The sequence below is a fragment of the Notothenia rossii genome, assembly GCF_949606895.1.
Source record: "Notothenia rossii genome assembly, chromosome: 6".
NCBI lineage: Eukaryota > Metazoa > Chordata > Actinopteri > Perciformes > Nototheniidae > Notothenia > Notothenia rossii.
The window spans coordinates 69,364,607-69,391,737 of record NC_136909.1 but is presented as its reverse complement, the minus strand read 5'-3'; the positions used below and the strand labels follow the sequence as shown (position 1 = coordinate 69,391,737).

At 41.4% G+C, this 27,131-nt stretch overlaps 2 protein-coding genes across 2 annotated transcripts; both read left to right on the top strand.

Moving 5' to 3' along the window:
- Positions 1-9,796: 9,796 nt before the first annotated feature.
- Positions 9,797-17,129, top strand: capn8 (calpain 8). Its single transcript, XM_079688229.1, has 21 exons — positions 9,797-10,213; positions 10,631-10,700; positions 10,927-11,045; positions 11,537-11,670; positions 11,782-11,950; positions 12,065-12,148; positions 12,232-12,317; positions 12,408-12,482; positions 12,929-13,089; positions 13,168-13,337; positions 13,443-13,454; positions 14,024-14,235; positions 14,427-14,463; positions 14,987-15,052; positions 15,123-15,180; positions 15,331-15,395; positions 15,535-15,603; positions 15,697-15,775; positions 16,530-16,646; positions 16,724-16,782; positions 16,866-17,129. The coding sequence occupies exons 1-21, from the start codon at positions 9,977-9,979 to the stop codon at positions 16,887-16,889; spliced, it is 2,103 nt and encodes a 700-aa protein (XP_079544355.1). The 5' UTR covers positions 9,797-9,976; the 3' UTR covers positions 16,890-17,129.
- Positions 17,130-17,466: 337 nt separating this feature from the next.
- LOC307043660 (calpain-2 catalytic subunit-like) lies at positions 17,467-26,516 on the top strand. Its single transcript, XM_079688277.1, has 21 exons — positions 17,467-18,220; positions 18,555-18,624; positions 19,194-19,312; positions 19,403-19,536; positions 19,627-19,795; positions 19,888-19,971; positions 20,283-20,368; positions 20,840-20,914; positions 21,028-21,188; positions 21,379-21,548; positions 21,652-21,663; positions 21,828-22,039; positions 22,129-22,165; positions 22,250-22,315; positions 22,429-22,486; positions 22,591-22,655; positions 25,317-25,385; positions 25,485-25,563; positions 25,751-25,867; positions 26,157-26,215; positions 26,303-26,516. The coding sequence occupies exons 1-21, from the start codon at positions 17,984-17,986 to the stop codon at positions 26,324-26,326; spliced, it is 2,103 nt and encodes a 700-aa protein (XP_079544403.1). The 5' UTR covers positions 17,467-17,983; the 3' UTR covers positions 26,327-26,516.
- Positions 26,517-27,131: the final 615 nt, after the last annotated feature.

Genomic DNA, 27,131 nt, shown 5'->3' with positions numbered 1-27,131 from the left:
TAGATTTGTTTGTTTTTTTGTTTTGTTTTATTTATTTAATGGTTTTATTTATTTATTTTTATTTTTATTTTTATTTTTATTTTTATTAGAACATAGGTTAAAGAGTTGGAATGATGTGATGATTCATACTCATGTACAGTAGGTGGCGGTATGCACTTTTTAAGTTGTTTGCAATCCGCCAAAAGCAAGAGAAGAAGAAGAACTTCCGTAAACACAAGTGTACAATATGTGCCCTTTCTAATTTCTCTAACTCCCCTCCTCGACTCCTATCCTCGAGACTTAGTCCCGCCCACAGGAGATGCGAACGGAGGAGCCGAGGAGGGGAGCCGAGGAGAGGGGAGGGGAAGAAGCAGGCGGTTAGAGAAATGAGAACTCCTCTCCTCTGAGCGGTCATTTTAAAGAGACGTCCATTAATGATGACAGAAGGCACAACAGCCCTCTGTCTGATGGACGGATGTGTTCATGATGACTTATATATTAATTAATTCACAGTGCGGTATAATTCTACAATAGCAGGCTACAGATGCGGATGCGGATGCGGAACACTTTCCAGTATCAAGTGTCGCATTCCGGGACACACCCCCACACACAATATTGTGTCTCTGTTTTGATATGTGTGTATTTACGGTTGTAGGAGCCATATCTTAAAGTGTATAGTCTGATATTTTTTAATGTTGTAGTCCTTTGTTGTTAGTGCTATTGTATTATTTATTTGAACCAGCCGTGTGAAATGAACGGCATAGACGACCGCAGCTGTTCGTGATTACGAGACGTTATAGCCGACGGCAGCTGCTGGTGATTGGCGTGTGTGAGAAGGAGAAAGAAGCACCGAGCAATATAGTTTTTTGACCTGAGAGAATATGTGTTTGTATTTGATACTTTTTTGTGTAAGTAAAAAACAAACTATCCTGAGACGTATTTTGTCCGAGTCAAGCTTATTTGCTATCTGTGAGCCGAATTTTGGATTACTGGAACTACATTTGTCAAAAAACTACGCTCTGGAGAAGCCGAGCTATGAAGGAGGGATTCCAGTGACGGCGTCGCATGAAAGGTGAAGATAAAGACTGCTCTTCCACACACGGAGATCGGCGCATTAAGTGGGACATCCGAAGAACAAAAGACGGTGAAGTGGCCTGTTCTTACGTTAATGTCTGAGGACGGATGGGAGATCGCTACTCTCCGACAGAAGAGGGAGACTGAATGGATCAGCTGATTCCAACTACCAGCTTATTACCTTTGCTTTTCGTTTGTAAAATACATTTAACTAAGTTGTCCTTTAAGAAGTTAAGAAGTTTAATCCCAAATCAGCAAACATTGAACAGTTTGTACGTATTACTGAAAAATTGATTAAAGGAGTACGTGAAGGCACAAAAGAGGACCGTGAAGAGGAAGCCTGCTCGTCTGAAGTAGATGATATCAGGCCTGATAGCGGCCTGACAGCGCCTCCAGAGCCAGTAACCATACAATGGCTTCCTCTACTGTTTCTTCTGCTCGCAGGAGGGCGAAGGCTGAAAAGCCAGCACTGCTAGCTCGAGCAGCATCTTTAAAGAAGAAGCAGATTCTTGAGGGAGAAGAAGCCTCTCTAATACAGCAGCAAGCAAAGCAGCTCCAGCAGCTCAAAGCTCAAAGAGAACAATTAGAGATGGATGCAGCTGTAGCTGAATGTGATGCAAAGTTAAAGGTGCTTGACGGGTATGAAGACCAGCAGGATGGTATGAACAGCTACCTCAAACGCAGCCAACGTCAGGGCAAGTCAGAGACATCATGGCACCGGATCCAGAACTGCTTCAAACCCAGCAAAATATGGTGAGAAACTTGCCTCAGCACACCTGCTAAAAGGAACTGTCATGCCACGCCCAACAAAGGCAAGCATGTGGATGGACATGCAGGATGGAGCTTCTGATGCAGCACATGGACCGGGCCCCAGGGAAGGTCACCGTAGAGGAGAGGAGAGGGACATCTATGATGTGATGCAGCGTCAAAGCCAGATTACAGAGATGCTGGTAAGGCAGCACAACCTGTCTTATCTTCCTAAAAGAGACTTGCCTGTGTTCAAGGGAGACCCGCTCACCTACAAGTCCTTTATAAGAGCCTTCAACCATGTCATTGACAGCAAGGCAGAGAGCAGCAGCGACAAATTGTACTACTTGGAACAGTTCACCGGAGGGTAACCTCAAGAGCTCGTCCGCAGTTGTGAGCACATGGCACCACAGAGAGGCTACAAAGAAGCCAGGGCTCTACTCCAGAAACATTATGGTGACGAACTTAAGATTGCTACCGCCTATATGGATAAAGCTCTAAAGTGGCCACAGATCAGATCTGAAGACGGAAAAGCTCTGAATGCCTATGCCCTTTTCCTGATTACGTGCCGTAATGCAATGGAGGACATAGAGTATATGGACGAAATGAACAATCCAACTAACATGAGAGTCGTCGCCTCAAAGCTCCCATACAAAGTGAAAGAAAGATTGAGGAGTGCTGCTTTCGAGGTTCAAGAGAAAAAGGAACGAAGAGCAAGGTTTACAGACCTAGTGACATATATACTGTATACAGACAATCACAAATGGCTAACGACCCCCTCTTTGGAAGCATGCATGATACTAGGACAACTACGGAGGGAAAAGTCAAAGCTACGGCCACAGACTCTAAAGCTTGGAAGTCAAGCTGGCAAAGGGTAAGCAGTTTTGCCACAGCTGTCGCTCCAATGAGTGAAGAGAAAACACCGCCCTCAAACTTAAAGTACAGCCCCTCAGCCGCAAACCCTGTCAATGCCTTTCAAAAACACTGTTTGTTTTGCCATAGAGACCACACACTCGATTCCTGCAAAAGCATCAAAGAGCAACAACCGAAAGACAGGATTGAGTTTCTGAAAGCTAAAGGCCTCTGTTTTGGATGTCTTACACAGGGACACCTTAGCAGAAACTGCAATAAAAGAATGACCTGTCAAGTCTGCTCCCTAAGACACCCAGGAATTATGCACGTTGAGAAGGACAGTGCTACATTTAGAAAGCCAGATGAGAACATCTCAAATGGTCTTGTGTCACTGACGCAGGAAACATGTGGATACACTGGGGCCGGAGAATGTGTACTGGCTATAGTACCGGTAAAAGTAAAGTCCAGTAAAAGTGAGAAGGTTGTGGAGACGTATGCCTTCATGGACCCAGGAAGTACGGCGACTTTCTGCACTGAATCACTGAAGACACAGCTGAACGTTCGAGGCAAGAAAACTACGATCCTACTCCGAACTATGTGTCAGGAGAAGCCAGCCCAAAGTTTTATCTTGTCGGACCTGGAAGTGTGTGGACTTCAAGAAAGGAAGTACATTGAACTCCCTAAGGTTTTTACCTGTAAAGATATACCGGTCAAGAAAGAAAACATCCCCCTGCAGGAAGACCTAAAGAAGTGGCCATATCTGAAGGAGGTGAAAATCCCAAAGATAAAAGGAGAAGTAACCATGCTTATAGAAACCAACACCCCTAAAGCTTTGGAGCCATGGCAGGTGATAAACGGCATCGGAGACGGGCCCTATGCAGTTAAGACTGCCCTTGGATGGGTAGTGAATGGGCCGAAGAAGACAGATGATGGCAGCAAGGCAGCGGATGGAGTTGTGAGCCACATTACAGCCAACCACATCTCCATAGCTAACATAGAGGAACTGTTGATCAAGCAATATAACACAGACTTCTCAGAACTCAGCTGTGAAGACAAAGAAGAGATGTCCCAGGAGGATCATCAGTTCATGCGGTCAGTGGTAAAATCTGCAGAGTTAAGGGATGGGCACTACTGCATTGGCTTACCACTGCCAAACGAGACAGCCAAAATGCCAAACAACCGCTGCATGGCAGAGCAACGTGCCGCAAGTCTCCAAAGAAAGCTCAGCAAAAACCCAGACCTGTACGAAGATTACAAGAACTTCATGACGGGTATAAATGGAAAAGGCTACGCTGTCAAAATCCCCATGGAACAGTTTAGCCGAGAAGATGGACGTGTGTGGTAAATACCTCATCACGGTCTCTACCACCCAAAGAAAGACCGAGATGCAGATCTTCTGCATTTCCTGTCGTGGCAGGATGGTGATCTGAATAAACCGATGGAAGACTACCGAATGACAGTGCACCTGTTCGGCGCTACATCGTCTCCCAGCTGTGCATCATATGCACTAAGAAGAACAGCACAAGATGGAGGAGGCAAAACAACACCCAAGGTGGTGGAAACGGTTCTCAGACACTTTTATGTGGATGACTGTTTAAAGTCTGTGGATTCAGAAGATCATGCTGTTGCTTTGGCCAGGGCCCTCAGACATCTGTGCGCCAGTGGAGGCTTCAGGCTGACAAAGTGGGTCAGCAACAGTCGGGCCGTCCTGTCGTTCATCCCTAAAGAAGACAGAACAACGGAAGTCAAAGATCTTGACCTGAACCATAAGCAGCTTCCTATAGAAAGAGCCCTTGGTACTCAGTGGTGCACTGAATCAGACACCTTCAGGTTCAAAGTGCAACCACAGGCCAAACCAGCTACAAGACGAGGAATCCTGTCCATCGTTAGCTCCATCTACGACCCCCTCGGGTTCCTGGCCCCATTGGTACTGCCAGCGAAGCTCCTTCTGAGAGACCTTTGCAGGGAAAAGAGAGGTTGGGATGAGAAGATAGACAGTGGGCAGGCCCAGAAATGGATGAAGTGGCTGGCCGACCTTGAGCGGCTGTCATTGTTTATGTGCAGAGATGAGTCAAACCGACAGGGTTTGAACCCCTGAAGATGGCACAGCTCCACCACTTTTCCGATGCCAGCATGGATGCATATAGAACAGCTACCTACATCGTGCAAACAACCAAGGCAAAATAAAGGTTTCCTTGCCGATCGGAAAGTCCAGAGTCGCCCACTGAAACACATCACCATCCTGAGAATGGTGTTGACAGCAGCATGTCGTCGCTGTCAAGGTCGACAAGATGCTAAGAAGAGAGCTTCAGGTTAAGCTGGAGCAATCTATCTTCTGGACAGACAGTGCTACTGTACTGAAGTATATTGAAAACAAAAACGGACTTCCAGTAAAAGAATATAGGTTTGTAAAGTTGCTTAATTATGTTTAGATTATAAGGCCCTATTTAAGTTTATTTTTAGTAATTGGTATGCTCCCCGCCTAGCCAATTAGGGGCCGGAAATGTAGGAGCCATATGTTAAAGTGTATAGTCTGATATTTTTGAATGTTGTAGTCCTTTGTTGTTAGTGCTATTGTATTATTTATTTGAACCAGCCGTGTGAAATTAACGGCATAGACGACCGCAGCTGTTCGTGATTACGAGATGTTATAGCCGACGGCAGCTGCTGGTGATTGGCGTGTGTGAGAAGGAGAAAGAAGCACCGAGCAATATAGTTTTTTTGACCTGAGAGAATATGTGTTTGTATTTGATACTTTTTTGTGTAATTAAAAAACAAACTATCCTGAGACGTATTTTGTCCGAATCAAGCTTATTTGCTATCTGTGAGCCGAATTGTGGATTACTGGAACTACAACGGTATTACATGAACACAGAGCGGATCAAAGCAGAGACATAAACACGGTTTTTTAGGGAAAACACTGCGGTCCCACAGACAATATTGTATCTTTAAAAATCAACACCTTAAATGGGTAAAGATGGTCGCTTAACGTAAGGTAGGCCTACAACCTGCATCAGCGCCCTTAAAAGTCGGCACAAGAGTAGACATGCGGAGCCGGACCGACGCAGTAAAGTTCTACAACGCCTGACAGCAGACATGAAACAATAATTTAAAACAAGACGTAGCCTATAGACATGCAAACATGCCGCAAGCTCATCCATCAGCTATGACTCCCCCCTCCCCACTCAGCTCAGTTTAATGTGCATAACTTTGGGCAAGGTTCATAGTTTTAAATATTGTAAATCAAGCAACTGCCGGACTTACGCTCTACAAATACTCAAAGTATAAAAACACGCTAAACACAAGTTAATCAATATAAACTCACCTTATGATTTTCATTGCTTTATCCTAGCTAACACCAGTGAAGGACAATGTTTACAAATTGACAGCTGTATTTACGTTGGTCGTTGTAATGGCAAATGTGAACTCTGCTTTTTGCAAACAATGCGTCTTCTGATAACCTGTAAATATGACGAACATTTGATGACATTAAAAACCCTTAAATAACTTTTACCTTGTAGAGATGTTCTCGGGACAGAACCAGCTTACTCCTCCGATGCGATAAGAAAATATGGTAGAACCCCTCCCCCCTCCTTTGTTTAAAAAAGAAAAAGCTTCACATTTTTAAAGATAAATATATTTTCCAATTTTTTTCTGCTTTACATCTTGTCCATTAAAGTGCCATATTGTTCAGGTTCAATTACGAAACTATTAAAGTACGGGTTTGAGTCCGACCATATAATTTGTGAATAAAATATTTGTAAATAATCATTAGAATCTGATTAATCGGCTGCGAAGCAAGCTGCTGACGTATGTGCTCAGTGGGCGGAGTTTCTTAACATGATTGAGATTTATAGAATGTACACCCCTCAAGATTAACATAGTTCTACATGATTGATTCATGTTTCGAAGAGAAACATGAATAAATTATGTCTCATATATTAACTGCATATTTGCAAATTGAACAACCCCACTTTCCCCTTTTTTTCAGCTTTAGGGGAGAGGCTACAGTTAAGTCATTTTGTAACTTGGAGAAATTAATCATCTCATCTCTGTCAACCGAAACTGAAGGGAAAAAAAATCACCTGAGAGATAAGGTACAGTGAACAGCTGCAGAGGTTAAAGGTCACCTGCCAGCAAATCTGCATGCTGACTGCTAAGGAGAGATACATATACCATAGCTGCAGATGATACTATCCTGGGTTTGGTTGTAATGCAGCCAGGAGTTTGTGTCACTCTATACACCATATTCAGAAATTGATAGAATTTAAAATATGAGATTTTTTCAAAGGTTGAATTGAGTATGTCTTGAAGTCCTCAAATGCTCCGACTTGACAAATCCAGTTAATATGTTGATTAAATCAGATGGAAGAGATATTTCTAAAGTCATGATGTTTGCAGATTATTGCAAGACTATAAATACAAAATGTGGCACACTAGAAACAAATATATTAGCATAGTCTTATCCTGGTGCTCATGAGGACACTTCCTGGTTAGTGTAGGACTAAAGTGGTATGTTTCTAACACCAGCCCGGCAGAGTAAATTATACCATTACATAAAATACCTTCAAACAAATTCTCTTTATCAAATTTTTACTTTCCTCCTGGTTTAAAGTGGGTGGAGATTCAGTTGGATAAACAGGGCAGATGCAGATCAGCTGAGATGTTAATGTTAAACTATGTTAAATTAGCTTTGTAACAGGAGCATTGCTTAGAGCCACACACTTCCCTAAGTAACTGGGCCAATAGCATAACAGGGCTATTGGACTTGACAAAAAGTTAACAAATATAAATTCTTATGTTGCTCTGCATCTGCATGTTTGATGTGTCAATAGGTGATGGCTGCCAACCACACAGTCCACAATGCTTACAAGTTTGCACTATCAACCAGACTCAGGGACAGTTTTCATTCCACAGGCAATAAGACGGTTAAACACCTGTACTGTTGAAACAACATCCACAATATTCATCTGGCTGCTACTTAAAAATTATTTATCTATTTACCTAATATATCATATTTCAATGACTTGCAGACTCTTATTGCACTATTTCACAATTTCACTTTTTTAAACTATTTTCTTCTTGTATTTACAATTTACTATTTGCTTGCACTATATTTTTCTGTTTATCTGTGTTTTGTGTTGCACTATTGGAGAAGCCTGTGACACAAGATTTTCATCGACATAACTACACTGTAGCTATGTTCGTTTGACAAATGAAGAAGCTTGAACCTTGAACTTTATAAGGTAATATGTCAATGTTGTGCTTAGCTTTTTGAACGAAAAGTGGCCAAAACATCAATGAATGCCGTTCAAGTTTATTCATTTGTCAGGTTATTTTAGGACCACTAAATTGCCTCGAACCGTTTCAAATATTGTGAATGTCAAATAAAAAATGGAAGCTTAATAATGGCAGTCAGCGTTGTATTTCAAGTCTAATAGGTGTGCACACAGAGCACATGCAAAATGTGATGTCAAAAGCTTGTATTCACTACTGTATTGAATATTGAACACTAAAAAGAGTGGTGTTGAATCTTTAAGCTTGCTCAATATATCAACTGATGTATCTCATCTACTCAGAATAAGTAGTCAAGTCCAACAGTTCTTTCATTTATAAATACAACTAGTGATTCATAGATGATTCGTAAGAAATTACAGTAGGATACGTGCATAATTAATTATTTGCAATGCAACACTAGCCCATTAGTTACACGTCTCTAACAATACTTTTTATATATTAGAGCCATAGTGAAGCATGCTAACATATTAAGCGATATACATATGTTTAAATGTTTGTGATGGATTTCATACAACTCATTAAATGCTTTCATGAGTATTCGATGTCTTAATACAGATCAATCATTGACTGTCAGTGGCTGGGTTAGGGAGACAGAAGACTGTCTCATGACAAAAGACTGCATCAAAAGATCAATACCCAAAATCAACAAGAATACAGGTTGTCTCTGCTGGACAACCTGTATTCTTTCCCTTTTGTGTGTCTAAAAAACAGAGGAGGAGTATGGTTATTATTGGCACTCATTTGTCATGTCGATGTCACAAACAAAACTGTGTACACAAAACATTCAGTGGTTTATGACCCTCCCTTCTTCCAGCTTCCAGTTAAGCCTGGTTATGCTGTGGAGGCAGTGTGGTTAACCTCAACATTGTTATTTAAGAGGACACTCCATACTGTAAGTCCACTGGGTGGGGAAGGTTTGAAACTTGGTAATATTTGTATAGTAGCATCCATCTCTGGAATCAAGAAAAGTCTAAATAAGATTGTGGAGATGCAGTAACACAATACAAATGTAGTAAATCATCGTTGCCTCTGCATTGGTTCAGAAAAATCAGCCAATGGTCTGCCGTTTAGTAAGTCTTTTATAATGATTGTATTGCATTTCATTCATTGTCTTCTCTGTTTTCCATTCCATGAGATTCTTTAAACAAGGGTGGAGACCCTCCCATTCACTACCTCTGATGCACATCCTTATTAGGCAGGACTTCTGAGGCTCACACATGAATCATCTTTTTATAAAACAAACAGTGGTGTATTCAACAGCCAAAATGTTTCCGGACTGAAGGATCTGATCCCTGACTGTGTACAGTTGACTAAGGCAGACACCCGTAAGGCTCAGTGTTATTTACATCCCTTTACATTCCCATTCTTGCTTCACTTGATGCATTTCAGCTTCCTTTTCACAACTCTCAGCTGCATATACTTCCTTTACTCCCTTCCTATATCTATTGGAATACACATATCAACCTTGTTCTTTAGTGAGCACTTGTGTTTTTTCATAAGGTCCCATAAATACACATTTTAATGAGTGTTTTTGGTATTTATACTATTTACCCATCAGGAAGTGGGAAACAATAAATTCAACAAAATGCCCAGCCCTCCAATCAAAAACACACACACACACACACACACACACACACACACACACACACACACACACACACACACACACACACACACACACACACACACACACACACACACACACACACACACACACACACACACACACACACACACACACACAAACAAAATAAGGCAATAAGAGTGGTGCTTCGAGTTGCCTTTAGGCGTGTCTCTGTTTGTATTTAAGCTGTGGCCAATGCCATCTTGTGGCAAATTTGCTTATGGTGGCTGTTGTCTGTTTTGTTCCTCTCACCTGTCCATTAGAGGCCCCTGTCTGTCTGTGGTGCACTGAATCCTGTCCTCACCTGCGGAAGCTATAAAGGAACAAAGAAAGCAACGTTAACTCATATCACAAAGAAGAACATCGCCATCCGAGGAGTCTACATACACTGAAGAGGTGAGGATGACTTCCACTGCAGATCGTCTGGCCCATCAGAAGAAGAGGGAGGAAGGCATTGGCACCAACCAGAAAGCAGTGAAGTTCTCCCAGCAGGACTATGAGACTCTGCGGCAGCAGTGTCTGGAGCGTGGATGCCTGTTTGAGGACAACTGTTTTCTTCCTGAGAGCAAATCACTGGGCTTCAATGAGCTGGGACCATACTCAGCCAAGACCAGGGGCGTAGTTTGGAAGAGGCCAACGGTAAGAAGAAACAGCATTATTACAGCCATGAAAACAGACAACAGTGACAATGTTTGTACTGTAATATGATCATAGGGTTGTTGAGTTCCACACTGGGAGCAAGTAATGTACTCTCTTCTGTTGAGCATCTTAATATTATATTAAAAACAGTAGCTAACTGGTTAGTACATTACGAATAAAATGTTTACAATTATGCTTCAAATACTATAAAATGATGTAGAAAAAAATGCTGAATACCACATTCACCATATTCATTGTGTGTATGATCATAGTTTTACTATTTGTGTGGCTTATCTTATGTGTCATCAGATCTAAATCATGTAATTGAAATGTCCTCCTTCTATCTATGTAGTGTGATACCTCTCAAAAGTGCTCTCAAGTTTTCAACTCAGTGTGATTGTTTGGTAAACTTTTCAGGAGCTGTGCTCAAATCCAAAGTTCATTGATGATGGAGCCACAAGGACGGACATTTGCCAAGGAGCTCTGGGTAAGTGAACATGAGGACGGGTCAATGATTGCATGTACAGATGGATGCATGAATGCTTTTTATAAGGGAACCACAAAAATCCAACACCTCCACCCACTCTGCCATTAGGCCTGTACAATGGAATTATCTCAGAGGTGGTTTGTTGCCACATAATGTTTTTCTGCACTGCGGTGTACACAACTTATTTCACAATCTCAGAGCATGCCTCTGCTCTGAATGTGTGTAGGTGACTGCTGGCTTCTGGCTGCAATAGCCTCTCTGACTCTGGACCAGCGGATCCTGGCTCGTGTGGTGCCCCATGGACAGAACTTCACTGAAAGATATGCCGGGATATTTCACTTCCAGGTCAGACAAAGGCCTAAGCTTGACCTTCGAGAGGGCTTTTTTCTTTATTTTCTCTTTTTTTCTTTGCCTTTTTTCCTGTCATGTCTATCCATTGTACAGAAACAACATGTGAGAAACATTCAAACTGGTACAGTCGAAAGGTTCCAGTTAGTGAATCCACAATTTGCACTGTAACTCTTGAATCTTAATCACTACTTTCCTCATATGAAGCTTGATAATTGTCAATTTCAATCATGGCACAAAGATGTTATCATTGTTCTCCTACAATGCTGATCAACACTTCATTATATGTTGAAAAATTCAAAATGTGCCTGCCTACACATCCTCAAAAGTCAATTTAGAAGCTGATATTTCATACATAAAGACACATCCTTTGAATAAGAGTTGACGCAACAAATAGTGTTTCATGTCAACAGCTTCACGTTAATAGGTAATAACAATAAAATTATGAGCGTATTTCGACCTTGAGTTTAATATTTTTTTCTTCTCAGTTCTGGCAGTTTGGTGAGTGGGTGGATGTGGTGGTCGATGACCGTTTACCCACCAGAGAAGGAAAGCTGCTGTTTGTTCACTCAGCGGAGGGATCCGAGTTTTGGAGTGCACTGCTAGAGAAAGCCTATGCTAAGTATGGATCGTTCCAGCTACAGTATATATTTGTCCGTATCAAAACCTGAATATGGTAAAACATGACATCATACAGATGATGATTCTGTTCTCGTCCCTCTTTGTCTGACAGGGTGCATGGCTGCTATGAAGCCCTGTCTGGAGGAAACACTATTGAGGGTTTTGAGGATTTCACAGGAGGGATTGCTGAAGTTTACACCTTAAACAGAGCTCCACCGAAGCTCTTCCAAATCATAAAGAAAGCTCTGGGGCTGGGCTCACTGCTGGGTTGCTCCATTGATGTAGGTCTTATTTTCATATTGATTTGCATGCTAACCTCACCTGTGAGAGAACAAACCAACATTAGTCAGTATAAAGGCATCCAAGATTGAAGTTTTTTTTTTTTGTGTTTTCAGATCACCAATGCCTATGAGACAGAGGCGGTTACAGCTCTTAAACTTGTCAAGGGGCATGCATACTCAGTGACTGGTGCGGAGGAGGTATGCAATCCGATGTCAACAATTATATGTTATTTTTTCTAATGCATGTGAAAAACATCACTCACAGTTGCTCTCTCTTCCAGGTTAATTATCTAGGCAGGCAGGTTGAGCTGGTCCGCATCAGGAATCCATGGGGTCAGGTTGAGTGGACTGGGTCTTGGAGTGATGGGTAAATCATTTTGTTCCAGATCCTTCAACCATTATCTACAATTTTTTGTTTGGATTTTCCTAAAAGCAATATATTATTTTCATAAATCAGATCCAGCGAATGGAGCCACGTCAGTAAAGAGGAGAAGTCAAAGTTGAACAATAAGGCTGAAGATGGAGAGTTCTGGTAAATCTGTTTATCTTGTATTTACTTACTTACTTCTTCTAATGCAGCAGCAAACATAAATTACAATAAATGCATTATTTTAGATATTGTGTTGATGCCATAATATGGTTTGATAAATCAGCAAAGCAAATGGTATATGGCGTGTGTAGGAGTTAGTGGCATCTAGTGGTGAGTTTGCAGATTGTAACTGACTGAATATTGAATATGCATGTCGAAATACTGGCCTTCTTTAATTTAATCTTTTCTGCTGTTGACTTATAAAAAAATGGCTGTTCAACATAGGGGACTCTTTATGTGGACACAGAGAGCTAATAAGCAAAAGAAAACCGAACCATGTTTTGTTTGGGGTGGTAATACACTATATTTCAATAGGTTATTCTAATCCTAGGTCCTGTGAGGCTCAGGCTAATGCTAAAAGTGATGAAGAAATGTGTTCCTCTCCTCAGGATGTCCTATTCAGACTTCATCAGGCAGTTCTCCACGCTGGAGATCTGTAACTTGACCCCAGACACGATCATGAGTGACGATGTGGGCCACTGGAACCACTACCAGTTTGAAGGGATGTGGAGGGTGGGCTCCACTGCTGGCGGCTGCCGCAATAACCAAGGTAGCAGAGAAACCATGTGTGTGTCTGTGCAAGAAGTTACACTGCTTCATATAAATAATTACACGTTGTGTGTTCCAGCCACATTCTCATCCAACCCACAGTATGTGGTGCGTCTGGAGGATGTGGATGACGACCCCCTGGATGGAGAGGATGGCTGCACCTTCCTGGTTGGGTTGATGCAAAAGGACGGACGACAGAAAAAGAAGCTTAACCGCAACCTTGAAACCATTGGCTATGCCATTTATAAGGTGTCCTATAATAACATGTTTAATATGAAGTTCTCTGTACTTAATCCATTTTAAAATGTTTGACGGTCTTCTAAATAACTTTTTCTGTCTGTTTCCTTTTTACAGGTCCCAGACGAGGTCTGTATTTATACTGTACATGCAAGTAATCAGAGGTGGGAAGTACATTTACTCAAGTACTGTACTGAAGTACAATTTTGTAAATGGTGTACTTTTACTGCACTACATTTATTGTATGCTTTTAGTTATTTTGCAGGTTTTGATTAATGATGTGAAAAATAATCAACACTTGAATAAGACTTTGTTTAAACCTGGAGTAAATTCCCAAGCTACCCTACAATTAGCTGCACCTTTACCAACTTTGATAACACTTTAATGCATCAATAATTATAATCAAACATATAATATATATAAACAAATTATTCTGAAATGGACCAGTAAGTAATTTACTTTTGATACTTTAAGTATATTTTGATGCTATTACTTTTGTACTTTTATTTGAGTAACCTTATGAATGCATTACTATAACTTGTAACAGAGTATTCCTACACTCTGGTACCTCTTTTTTGTCATGTACAAGATCTGAGTACTTCTCCCACCTCTGCAAGCAATGATCATTTGAATGCATCTTGAGTTTGGGTGTTTGACCTATCAGTAATAGAAAAGCCCCTTTTCCTATTGATGTTCAGCTCAAAGGCCGCAGCAATGTTCACCTGGGTCCAGATGTCCTGCTGCGACAGAGAGCAGTGGCCATGAGCAGTACCTTCATCAACACACGGGAGGTGTGCGACCGCTTCAAACTTCCCCCAGGAGAATATGCCATAGTTCCCTCGACCTTCCAGCCTCACAAGAACGGCAGCTTTGTTCTCAGGGTCTTCTCAGAGAAACAGGCTGCAACCAGGTATCAGTGCTACAGCAACATATAAACACTGAGGGACAGCTGCAGGATTATTTAAAGTTCAGAGCTTTAGCTTATACAGCCATCTAGTGGTCAAAGCTCATACGCCAACTTTTCAACTTAGAGCACCGTCAATGTTATTTTCCTGCACACCAACAGAGTGTGCTCAAGTTGTGCATTTGTATATGTTTCAGTCCACTGGAGGAGGACATTGATGCGGAAATCGAGGAGGTATGTACATACACAGAGTGATTTTGCATCGATTATGAAGTGTGGGCGGTGGTGGGAAAGTCTGGAAGGTCACCAGTTCAAGTCCCAGAAAGACCAAGTGCTACCGAGTTCCCTGAGCAAGGCACCGTTCCCTACACTGCTCCCCGGGCACCGTACATAATGGCAGCCCACTGCTCCTAATCCCATCCTAACACTAGGATGGGTCAGATCCAAAGACTGAGTGCAGCAGTGACTCAGTCTGTGTAGGTACTTGAAGAACCGCCCGTTCACATCCCAATCGGACCCAAAAAACACAAGTGGACTGGTAGCTGCCGAGGTGCCCCTTGAGCAAGGCACCGACTGGCTGCCTCTCCAAAAAAATGCATGTGTTCACCTTTGTGTATTTTTACTGTGTCTTGTACAACAAAAAATGTAGTACCGCGATTGTGTGTTGAATTCAACACCCATGACTATTTTAAAAAATCCAAGAATTGTCAAAGCTTTTATTTGACATGAGTGACCTCTCTTTGTTTCGCTCTCACAGGAGGAGGTATCTGAGGATGATGTGGATCCTCATTTTAGAGAGGTCTTCAAGCAGATTGCTGGCGATGTATGTAGAGCAGCATGATACAAATGTACTATACCCCTAAAAAACATTCTAATATGCAATTTTCCAACAGGATATGGAGGTATCTGTCTTTGAACTGGTTAAAATGTTGAACAACATTGTCTCTCACCGTGAGTATACCTCTTACATATATACAGTAATATACTTCAAATATGTAATGTATATACTATATATACTGATATACATACTGTCCGCACGTAGCCTTTTCATTTTCTTTGAGTTCCAAATTGGGGCTAGTTATGTTTGTAACTTTCCTGCAGGGTCTGACATCAAGACAGATGGCTTCAGCGTTGAGACTGGTCGCCTTATCGTCAGTCTGCTGGATGTATCCTCTTTAAGAAATGATCCCTCAACTTTATATTTGTTTCTATTTGGGTGCATTATTATTGGGCGAATAAGATTTGAACGAAGGAATTAAATTCATAATCCATGAGGATCTTTTTATAGACCTAAACACTCCTCAGAAAGATGAAAGTGCCAAGCTGGGACTGATGGAATTCCACTTGCTTTGGGGAAAAATCCAAAAATACCTGGTAAATTGGGATTTATGTGATTTGAAATATGTATGGCCATGTAGGAATATCTATCTGTATCTATTAACACAACACATTGTCTGGGTCAAACAGGAGATCTTCAAGAATCATGACACAGACAATTCGGGCACCATGAGCTCCCACGAGATGAGAGGCGCTGCCACTCAAGCAGGTAACAAACATTACCTTGTGAAAGATCTCATACACTACTGTTATGTCAGCTGGTTATGTACGTGTTTTATACAACAAATCAATTTCTTATTATTTATTATGACCTGAAAGCTCTCATATGCTTTGCTGCTTTAAAAGTTAAAACATCTGCAAGTGTAGATTGAATGGCTTGAATTCACGAATGGTATTTGTTTTCCTGATAAGAATCACAAATGTAGATATGTTGCCCGCATAATTTAGTTATCTTTGAATAGGTGTGCCTCCATAGTTGACATAAGCCTTTACCAATTTACGTGGTAATATCATGGCATGTGACAAATCGTGTGTGTGTGTGTGTGTGTGTGTGTGTGTGTGTGTGTGTGTGTGTGTGTGTGTGTGTGTGTGTGTGTGTGTGTGTGTGTGTGTGTGTGTGTGTGTGTGTGTGTGTGTGTGTGTGTGTGTGTGTGTGTGTGTGTGTGTGTGTGTGTGTGTGTGTGTGTGTGTGTTTGTGTAGGCAGTTACTGGCAGACTAGATAAACCAGTTGGGGGACTTCCTCCCTGCAACAGATTTTGTTCATGTAGCCTAAATTTTACCGCAGGGACAAAACAAGCATGGGCGTGGCTGTGTAACTGTACTCTTCCATTATCACCCTGCTAATACCTGACACCTTTCAATAACTATATTTCCCAAGGATCAGAAATAATGCATCTCTATGAAACTGACCCTTGCTAACAGGAAATTATGGTGATAACTGACGGCTATCTTTCTTTTCCAGGTTTCCACATCAACAGTGCTGTGCTGCAGTCCATTGTCAGTCGTTACGCGGATGCTCAGTATGCCATAGACTTTGACAGCTTTGTAGGCTGTCTCATTAAACTGGAAATGCTCTTCAGTAAGTGTCAGCAAACCCAACAATCTGATATGATCTGTTTCATGTTTACAATATCAACATTTCCATCTCTCCACCAGAAATGTTTAAGTCTCTGGAGAGAGCTGACGCAGGAAATATCGAGCTGGACATGCAACAGGTGTGTGAGAGAATAACAAAAGATGCGGTTTTTTCGGTACTTCTAGTTTGGCTGGTTTCTATAATAATAGTTTCCTCCTACAGTGGCTGTGCCTGGCGATCTACTAAAAAACTGAAGAGGAGTCCAGGGATGACACTTTTGAGATATATGCTGAAAGAAAAATGAATTAATTTCATTCAAAGATACTCTTTCCAATAATAAAAAACCCATGGACTTTCCCAATATGTTCCAAATGCATGCACATTGTTAAAATGGATTTGTCTAATTAAATGATATTTGCTGATTACAAACATGGAGATATATGTATGTAGTATCACTCACACACAATATACCCTTTTTTAATCTGTTTTTGTGGTGTTTTTGCTCTTTTAACTTTTGCAAAACTTGATAGAAAATCAAAAAAGAAAAAACAAGGAATGTTTTCCTCTGGTGTAGTTCCGTCTAATCCAATTCGATTCACAGGTAAGCTTGACTCGGACAAATTACATCTCAGGAAGGTTTGTTTGACTCTTTACTTAAAACAAAAGGTATCAAAATACAAACACATATTTTCACAGTTCAAAAAACTATGTTGCTCTGTGCTTCTTTCTCCTTCTCACACATAATCACCAGCAGCTGCCGTCAGCTATAACGTCTCGTAATCACAAAACAGCTGCGGTCGTCTATGCCGTCAATTCCACGGCTGGTTCAAATAAATGATATGATAACACTATCAACAAAGGATTATAATATACAAATATATCAAACTATACATTTTAACATATGGCTCCTACATCTGGACTATCTGTGTTTGTTTTATATAATAATGTGCACACCAGAAAGATCAAATGATTTAAATAGTTTGAGATATTAGATTGCATATTCATATTGCTTGCGGCTCAGTCTTTTTTTTTGTTATTTTATCTTTGTCAGATATGTTAAGGACAAAAACAGTAATGCTGGTGTTAAATATGAGATAAAAGACATCAAATAAATCCATCCATGTGGGCCGCACCTGGGTCAAATATGCCATCAACCAATGCCAGATATGGAGTAGGCTGAATGCTGCAGGTAAGCCAGAGTTAGTGTGTTGTCTGGCATGAATAATAAAGGGTGTGGAGACATTTCAGCTGTACATTCTACACAAAGCCTGTCTATCCACACACACAGACCAGCTGGGAGACAGTCGTAGATAGTCAGAGATTTTTAGAGTAAAATAAAAATGTCTGGCATTGCATCTAAACTTCAGCACAACCGAGAGAAATCCCAAGGGATAGGAGCCAACTCAAAAGCGGTTAAATACCTGAACCAGGACTTTGAATCGCTGAGGAACAGCTGTCTGGAGAGAGGGCAGCTTTTTCAGGATGACTGCTTTGAGCCTCTGCCATCATCCTTAGGCTTCAAAGATCTGGGACCAAATTCCCACAAAGTTCAGGGCATCCAGTGGAAAAGACCAAGGGTGGGTACAAACAGAAGGAAATCATTTAAATTATTGAAATGTATTTTGAAACTGGATTTTGAAGATGATACCTGTCCCTTGTGCATAATTTACAGTACAGTGCATTTCATTGTATCTAATTAATTCAGTTTGTCAGAAGTGCTATTTGTAATACTTTGGTCATGTACACTTTTACATACTAAATGTCAGTTTAAATGCTACACATAGGCATAAAGTGTCTTGTTTTGCCCAGTGTATTTGTATACAAAGTAAAGCCTTAAAACAAATATGTAAAAGCAGTAACACCATTATAAAATAAAAGGCACTAGTTGAATTAAACTTGTTTTTCCTTCAGGAGTTGTGCTCCAAACCACAATTCATAATTGAAAATGCTTCCAGGACTGATATCTGTCAAGGAGCACTTGGTAAGACACACAAACACTCCTTTTGAAACTGCCAAACACTACTTTGCTTTTGTAATTTTCTTATTGAATTCACATTCAAATGCATTTTGATGTCACAATGAGATATTTACTGTATTTTACAAAGAACACATTGATTTCCATCTTAAGTTATTTGAATGAAGGACTTTGCATTGCTTATCTAAGATAGCAGTTAGCAGATGTGAACGAGGTGACTGGCTTGTATGTATGTCCATTATTATCATTTACTTAGTTTCATCTTTGGAAACTTTTGCCAGTATTGTATTATTTAACACCACTTGAAGAAGATCCAAACCTCATAACTGAAAAAATGCCTGAGCCCTGACATCAGCTGTCACTCCTTAACTCTTGTCTCTCCACGCCCATTTGGCAGAAAGCATCTCCATGTGTGGGTGAGATTGAGATGTTTACAGCTTAAAAGCAAAGGAAGAAAAGATAATAGCCATTACTTAGCTCACAAAAGGTCTGTGTGATGCATACAGAGTATGTTCTGGAGATGTGTCATGAATGATGAAATGCCCGTTATTCTAACACTGTTAAATTGTTTTCAGGTGACTGCTGGCTCTTGGCAGCTATTGCCTCCCTGACTCTCAGCAAACAGGTTTTGTCTCGTGTTGTCCCCCACGATCAAAGCTTTGAGAAGAACTACGCTGGCATTTTTCACTTTGAGGTACAGCAATTCAACACCACAACCTCATTCTTATAGAAATAAAGTGAGGTTTGATTTGTACTAGTTGTGTCTCTTCCCTGTGGCTCTCAGTTCTGGCAGTTTGGTGAGTGGGTGGATGTGGTGGTTGATGACCGCTTGCCCACCAAAGATGGAGAGCTGCTGTTTGTTCACTCAGAGAAGAATTCAGAGTTTTGGAGCGCGCTGCTGGAGAAGGCCTACGCCAAGTATGGAAGAATGAAGTATCAGGATACATTGTGTATGTTTCACTATCTCGTTTTCTGGTCGCGTCATTCATGAACTTCTTATTTCTCTAGGGTTAATGGATGCTACGAGGCTCTTTCTGGAGGCAGCACCATTGAGGGTTTCGAGGACTTCACTGGAGGCATTGCTGAGAGGCATGAACTGGGGAAGGCAGGCCCCCGACTCTTCAAAACCATTAAGAAGGCCTTGGATAGAGGATCGCTTCTGGGATGCTCCATTGATGTTGGTTTGAGATTCACGTTTCACTGTCAGAGATTGGAGTCCTGGATATATATGAGGGTGTTAATCTTTAAAACGTTTCCTCTTTATCCCAGATTACCAACGCGTCGGACTCAGAAGCCGTCACATATCGCAAGCTGGTGAAGGGCCATGCCTACTCGGTGACAGGAGCGGAGCTGGTGAGGGAATACCAGTTATTTTATTAGAGCCGCAACGATTGGTCGATTCGTACATGCTTTTTTTTTTATAAACCTTAATTTTTCAAACCTCAAAATATGGAGATTTGAAATATTTTATACACAAAGATCTCCAGGTATAAAATGAAGCTGCAGTGGCTACCATGTGTTCTCTAAAATGTAATAGATGTTACAATTAGGTAACTGACTGAGGCATGATCTCTTTTGTAATATTTATATTGCTGCTATACTGTAGTGTTTCCCTTTTGCTTTTTTTTTTCCGGTTGAGTCATTGACCCTTAATTCTGTTTCAGGTGGAGTATAGAGGAGACCGGGTGCAGTTGATCAGAATTAGAAACCCATGGGGTCAGGTGGAGTGGAATGGAGCCTGGAGTGACAAGTGAGAATGAATATGGTCACATGTGCATGTTACCGTAGTAACTGTGAGCATGTTATCATAAACTCACATTTGTATTACATTTTCCTGGTTTGGTTTAGATTCTGACAGGTGACATTGTTAACTGATCAACATGTATCATTTGAACTGCTCCCATTTTCTTCTTATAAATAGGATTTCCCAATAATGCCTTTTGTTTTGTTCATAAGAGGACCCCGCCTAATTGAAACATCTACATCCTTTGTTTTGACAAGGGTATTAAGTGTGTGTTTCTGACATGCATGTAAGACCAAGGAGACATACACACCCAGGCTGGTAAATTCTGTGGTAAAAAGTTGTTACTCAGACTCTGGCTTTAAAGCTTGTTTTTGCATGTAGGTGGAATGTGTGACACAGTAAGGTGCAAGCCTGTGGTTTATTTCTGATGTTTGAACTTCATCATACAAATGAGAATGTATTGGCACTTCATCCTAGGTCTTCTGAGTGGAGATATGTGAGTGACAGTGACCGGGACAGGCTGATCAAGCGTTGTGAGGACGGGGAGTTCTGGTAAACATCTGAATATACTCTACCTCTTGGGTTTGAACTGCAAAAACACTATAATACTCCAGTAAAAGGAAAAGGCCATTTAAAGTTAAGGATGTGATTTTCTTTGTCCACAGGATGTCATTTTCAGACTTCCTGCGCCAATATTCCCGCCTTGAGATCTGCAACCTGACACCTGATGCCCTCAAAGATGACCAGTTCCAGAAATGGGCAGAGTCAGAGTTTGAAGAAACGTGGAGAAGAGGCGTGTCAGCTGGTGGTTGCAGGAACTTCCCAAGTATGATCAGTTTCTCAATCTTCACCCCAGAACTGGTGTGTGTGTGTGTGTGTGTGTGTGTGTGTGTGTGTGTGTGTGTGTGTGTGTGTGTGTGTGTGTGTGTGTGTGTGTGTGTGTGTGTGTGTGTGTGTGTCTTGGCTGCTGTAACAATGTTGACAAGCTCCTTGCTAACCCTTGCTTTACTTCATAGATACCTTCTGGATGAATCCTCAGTTTGTCATAAAGCTGGAAGAGGCGGATGATGACTCTGATGATGGTGAGGATGGCTGCACCTTCATCGTGGGCTTGATGCAGAAGAACAGACGCCGTATGAAGAAAATGGGGCAGGACATGCAGACCGTCGGCTTTGCCATCTACGACGTAAGGAGCTGCCTTTTAAGATGTAGACGATAATAGTCATGTACTCAATTTGTCATATTTATCACTGGCACCAATTCTTACTATTGTTTTTGTCTTTTTCCAGCTGCCTAAGGAGGTATGTATACAAAGATGAAGACACTTTAATACATTAGCATGTTTCTCAGATCACCAATTGTTGTTGATGGCTCAATTATCTGTCCTTTAAAAGTTCTCTAATTACACCAATGGAAGGCTAAAGGTGCCCTTGTGTGACGGTACTGCATGTGTGTCATTTTCCAGTACTATGGCCAAAAGCAAGTGCATCTGAAAAGAAACTTCTTTGTGCGCCACGCTTCAGCTGCGCGCTCCGAGACCTTCATCAACCTGCGAGAAGTTTGCAATCGCTTCTGTCTTCCTCCAGGCGAATACCTCATCATCCCCTCCACCTTTGAGCCCAACAAGAACGGAGACTTTTACGTGCGGGTGTTCTCTGAGAAACCGGCCTCATTCCAGTACGTCTCTTTCACAAATAAGTGCAATTCCTTGACAAAGATTATTTATAATCATTCAATATCTAAATATGATCTCTCACTGTTTTTAGAGAGATAGATGATCCTGTGGACTGCCATGTTGAGCAGGTAAATCATAATCCTTGATGTATATATTTTTGAAGATTGATTTTTAACAAGGAAGGACAAACATGCATACTTTATCATGTCTAGATTAACATTGATGAAGATGACATCAGTGACAGATTCAAGAAACTGTTTGGACAGCTTGCCGGAGCTGTGAGTATGCGTAAAATGTGACATTTTGACAATTTTTATGTTTGACATCATCTTATAGTTCCAAGTCATTGTTTCTTTTAACTTACAATATGTCCCTGTCAAATGCTTCTTAGGATGTGGAGATTTCTGCATTCGAGCTGCAGAGAATCCTCAACCGAGTGGTGGGGAAGAGTAAGATAAAGGATTTATCTCTCCTCTTAAAGTAAAGTTCAGTATGTGCATTTCATTATATGACACTCAAAGCAAGTGACCCCTGTATTTTGATTCATTTTTAGGAGAGGACATTAAAACCAGTGGGTTTAGCCTGACGACTTGCCGCAACATGATCAATCTGCTGGATGTATCCTTCCAACTAATTTATGTCAAGAGAAATGTACAATACAATGACCCTCTTAACATCCTGTGTTCCCCTTTTATTTTCTAGATTTTTTCATCTAGCTCTGTGAGAAAGTGAATAAGCATTATATTCCATAGTGTCAAACTATCCCTTTTAAGGCTGAAAACGCCTTATTTATGAAAGCATTGAAGGTTCAAGGCTTTTATTTGTCCTACGTACATAGCTACAGTGTAGTTATGTCGATGAAAATCTTAGGTCACAGGCTTCTCCAACAGTGCAACACAGTAAAACAGAAAAAATTGTGCAAGTAAATACAGAACAGAAAATAGTGCAATAAGAGTATACAAGTGATTGGAATATTATATATTAGATAAATAATTTGTAAGTTGCAGCCAGATGAATGTTATGGTTGTTGTTTCAAAAGTTCAGGTGTTTAACAGTCTTATGGCCTGTGGAATAAAACAGGCCATAAGGATGGCTGCTCCGTCCTGTTGATGTGCTGTGCAGTTTTCACCACACTCGGTAAAGCCTTACGATTGAGGCCGGTGCAGATGCCGTACCAGGCCGTGATGCAGCCAGTCAGGATATACCTGTAGAAGGTCAGGATACTCTCTATGGTGCACCTGTAGAAGTTGCAGAGTATCCTGGAGTCCATGTTGAACCTCCTCAGCCTGCGGAGGAAGAAGAGCCGCTTTTGAGCTGTTTTGGTGATGGTGGTAGTGTGAAGAGTCCATGTCAGGTCCTCAGTGATGTGGACCCTGAGGAGCCTGAAGCTGCTGACTCTCCACCGTACTCCCATTGATGGTGATGGGGGCGTATCCTTCTCCCTGCTGCTTCCTGTAATCCACAATCAGCTCCATTGTTTTGCTGATGTTGAGATGGAGGTTGTTATCCTGGCACCAAGATGTAAGGTTTTCGACCTCCTCTCTGTACGCCGTCTCGTCGCCGTCGGTGATCAGGCCGATGACGGTCGTGTCGTCACGCAGTCGTGTGTGTGAACAGGGAGTAGAGGAGAGGGCTGAGCAAGCAGTCTTGAGGGGCTCCGGTTTTGAGGATCAGGGTGGACTGGAGGATGTGATGTTTCCCACCCGCACTGCCTGGGGTCTAGCCGTCAGAAAGTTCAGGATCCAATTACAGAGGGCAGTTACAGTTCAGCCTTCAATACCATTGTGCCCTCCAAGCTGGTCATCAACCTCAGAGACCTCGGGCTCAACAGTAGTCAATGAACAGCATTCTCACATACTGTATGTGTTCCTCTGGTCCAGGTGTTAGAGGGCAGTGTGGAGCGGGGGAGGGGGGCTATGGCGTCGTCTCTGGACCTGTTTGCTCTGTAGGCAAACTGCAGGGGGTCCAGAGAGTCAGGGAGGGAGGAGGTGATGAATGTTTTGACTAACCGCTCGAAGCACTTCATGATGATGGAGTTGAGTGCTACTGGGCGGTAGTCGTTGAGACTGGTGATTTTTTACTTTTTGGGGACAGGAACGATGGTGGAGTGTTTGAAGCATGTGGGGACTACAGACTGCAGCAGGGACCTGTTGAAGATTTCTGTGAACACCTCAGCCAGCTGAACTGCACACACCCTGAGAACACGGCCAGGGAGGCAATCAGGTCCAGGAGCCTTGTGTGGGTTAACCCTTTCGAAGGATTTGCACACATCTGCCCTGTTTAAAACAAAAGGGCAGGGCTCCTGATCCTTCTGTGCCTCCACAGCCTGGCTGCTCTTGAATCGTGCAAAAAAACTGTTCAGCTCATCTGGAAGAGATACCCACGCAGACAGTCGCGCACGCAGACAGTCCCGCAGCACCCCCCGCTGCTCCTTTGTAATCTGTCATTGTTCTTGGCTCAAACACACACCACTCCATAGATTCGAAGCAGTCCTGCAGAGCTGAGTCTGACTCCTCACTCCAGCGCTGTATAGTCCGTGTCACCGGTCTGTCCCGTTTCAGTTTCTGCTTGTAAGCAGGTAGCAGTGAGATGTGGTCGTCTCTGGCCATGAAGTCTCTGTCCTGTCAATCACTCCAAACAGCTGATCAAGTGCTGTGTTGTTGTAAGCAGTCCGAAAAAAATAATCCCCACATCTTTGCACCAGTTATTGTTTATCATGACACACACACCTCCACCTACCTTGCTTCTCTCTGAATTAACAGTCTGATCCTGGCTAAATATAGTGAAGCCGTCTGGAACAATGGCGGAGTCCGGGATAGCGGAGTTGAGCCAAGTCTGCGTGAAAATTAACACGTTACAGTTCTTAATGTCCCGTTGAAAATCCGACTTCTGAGTTAATCTAGTTTATTTTCCATCGATTGAACATTAGCCAGAAGAATACATAGGCATGATCCAAAAGTTGATGGGCGATATAAGATATGATGTCTGAAATAAATTATAATCAAAGATTTTAATGTAAAGGAGATATTTGAGATGTCTTTTGGGTTCATTCATACAATTTTCCCCAAATCAAACCTCGCATTTGGTATCTTTTGGAATTTTGGGGAATTTTTGGGGGGATCTACACTAGAATTTACAATTGGGACTTGCATGTTTGGACACATTTAGGCTACATAGCATAAGATTACTGTGATAAGTGGCCCATCAGTGAAGTCATGTCAGATAGACCACCAAAGCCTGCTCCTTCCATCATAACTGTCCTTGACATACTCTTCAAAGAAAGATGGAACTGGGAAGCTGGGAATCGTGGAATTTAAGATCTTGTGGACAAAGATTGAGAAGTTCCTGGTGTGTTTCTTGTTCGTTTGTATTGACATTAACATGCAATGTGTTACAGTGTGTTGGTAGTATGGTGATAATACATATTAACTGTGTGTGCTCCATCAGGAACTGTTCAAAAACAGAGATGCAGACGAAAGTGGCTGTATGAGCGCCTCTGAGATGCGGATGGCTGTTGAGGATGCTGGTGAGAAGTTCATTTCACAAAACATTTGTCTACACAGCCATTATCTCTTGCAACTGCAAAGGAAAATACTCAGTACATATATTTTTTGTGCACATTCTGAAGTGCGTGAATGGCTTTGTCTTCACATTCTTTCATTATGTGCCGTTAGATATTATTTTAAATGTCAATTGTTTTTGCATTTCGGCAGGTTTCTCTCTCAACAACTCTCTCCATCAGATCATTGTGGCTCGCTACTCTGAACCAAACCTCAGCATTGACTTTGACAACTTTGTGTGCTGCCTGATCCGCTTGGAGTCACTCTTCAGTGAGTCTTTCTCATTGTTACCACATTTTACATTGTTACCACAGCGCTAAGACACTCCAACAGCACGTACACCATTTTGGATGTTATCTTTTTTTTTAAGCAACTTTAATAGCAACATATCAAAGTGACACACAATTCAAGTAAGGATTCCTGTCCAAAACAGAATCCCATTGACTAAGAAGGATCTATTAAATTAATGAAATATGTAGAATGAACCAGAAACAGTATTTCCTCTTTCCCTAGCACCTGATTTTATAAAGTGATTTACTTTTATTTTTATTTACAACAGACACCTTCAAGATCCTGGACAAGGATGGGTCTGGTGTGATAGAGCTGGGTTTTATGCAGGTAAGAGCGGAGCTGTAATCATGACACAAAACTATAAAGCAATGATTAATTGACCACACTGACCCGTTCTTGTGTTTTCATTCACAGTGGCTAAGTCTGTCGATGTTGTAGAGGAGATCCTCTTACTGTTAACTGATGGAGAATCAAGACATGTGTTGAACAGATATCATATCTGAATATTATGGACAAGTGGATTAAAGTTTGTATTTGATTTAAAACCTAATCAATGTATTGTGAGGGGGAAATAATTACTATGGGTTTGATTTTCCAGAAAAATAATAAAACCAGAATGTCACACAAATGAGAATCCTTTTATTTGGATTAAATCAAAATGATATCCCTTTGAGCAGTTTGCATATTAACTGGAAATAATAATGTTAATAATGTCTTTCTGCCCTCTCAGTTCTTTCGTATCCTAAGAAGTGCACAACAGACAGTTCTGATAGTGTTCTCAAGATTTTTTGGTAAACTAAGATCAGAGAAATTAAGACTATTGGAAAAAATATCTTAATTCACAGCTCTTTGTGGTATCTAGCATAACAAGTCCTCCAACTCATACGACCAAATGGGCCGATTGTTCGGGCCCTTATTACGACCACATATGCCGTTTGCTCAAGCGCTTAATACGTCCTATAATTAAGTGTTCGCCCTCTAGTGCTCCCGTTGAATGCAAACGTCATAGATGGTAGTTTATTCACAAATAACGTAAAATCCTAAATTGTAGGATAGTTTGGCCATTAAAACGCTTTTTGATTAGATTTCTAGCGAGAAGTGTATATTGTACTTTTAGAATCCACGTCCAGTCGATATGTAGGATCTATAGTTGGATAGATATTACGAAGACGATTTGAGGCATGCGGCAGCCTCCATGTAAAGTTACGGGTTGAAAACAGTATTTCCGGTCTCGACGTTTTCA

Coding starts and splice junctions, on each gene's coding strand:
- LOC307043660 (XM_079688277.1), top strand. CDS start 17,984: ATGTCTGGCATTGCATCTAAACTTCAGCACAACCGAGAGAAATCCCAA. Junction 19,972..20,282: donor CGGTGACAGGAGCGGAGCTG/GTGAGGGAATAC, acceptor ATTCTGTTTCAG/GTGGAGTATAGAGGAGACCG. Junction 25,386..25,484: donor CAAAGATTGAGAAGTTCCTG/GTGTGTTTCTTG, acceptor GTGCTCCATCAG/GAACTGTTCAAAAACAGAGA.
- capn8 (XM_079688229.1), top strand. CDS start 9,977: ATGACTTCCACTGCAGATCGTCTGGCCCATCAGAAGAAGAGGGAGGAA. Junction 14,464..14,986: donor TTGATGCGGAAATCGAGGAG/GTATGTACATAC, acceptor TCGCTCTCACAG/GAGGAGGTATCTGAGGATGA. Junction 15,776..16,529: donor AGGCGCTGCCACTCAAGCAG/GTAACAAACATT, acceptor TTTCTTTTCCAG/GTTTCCACATCAACAGTGCT.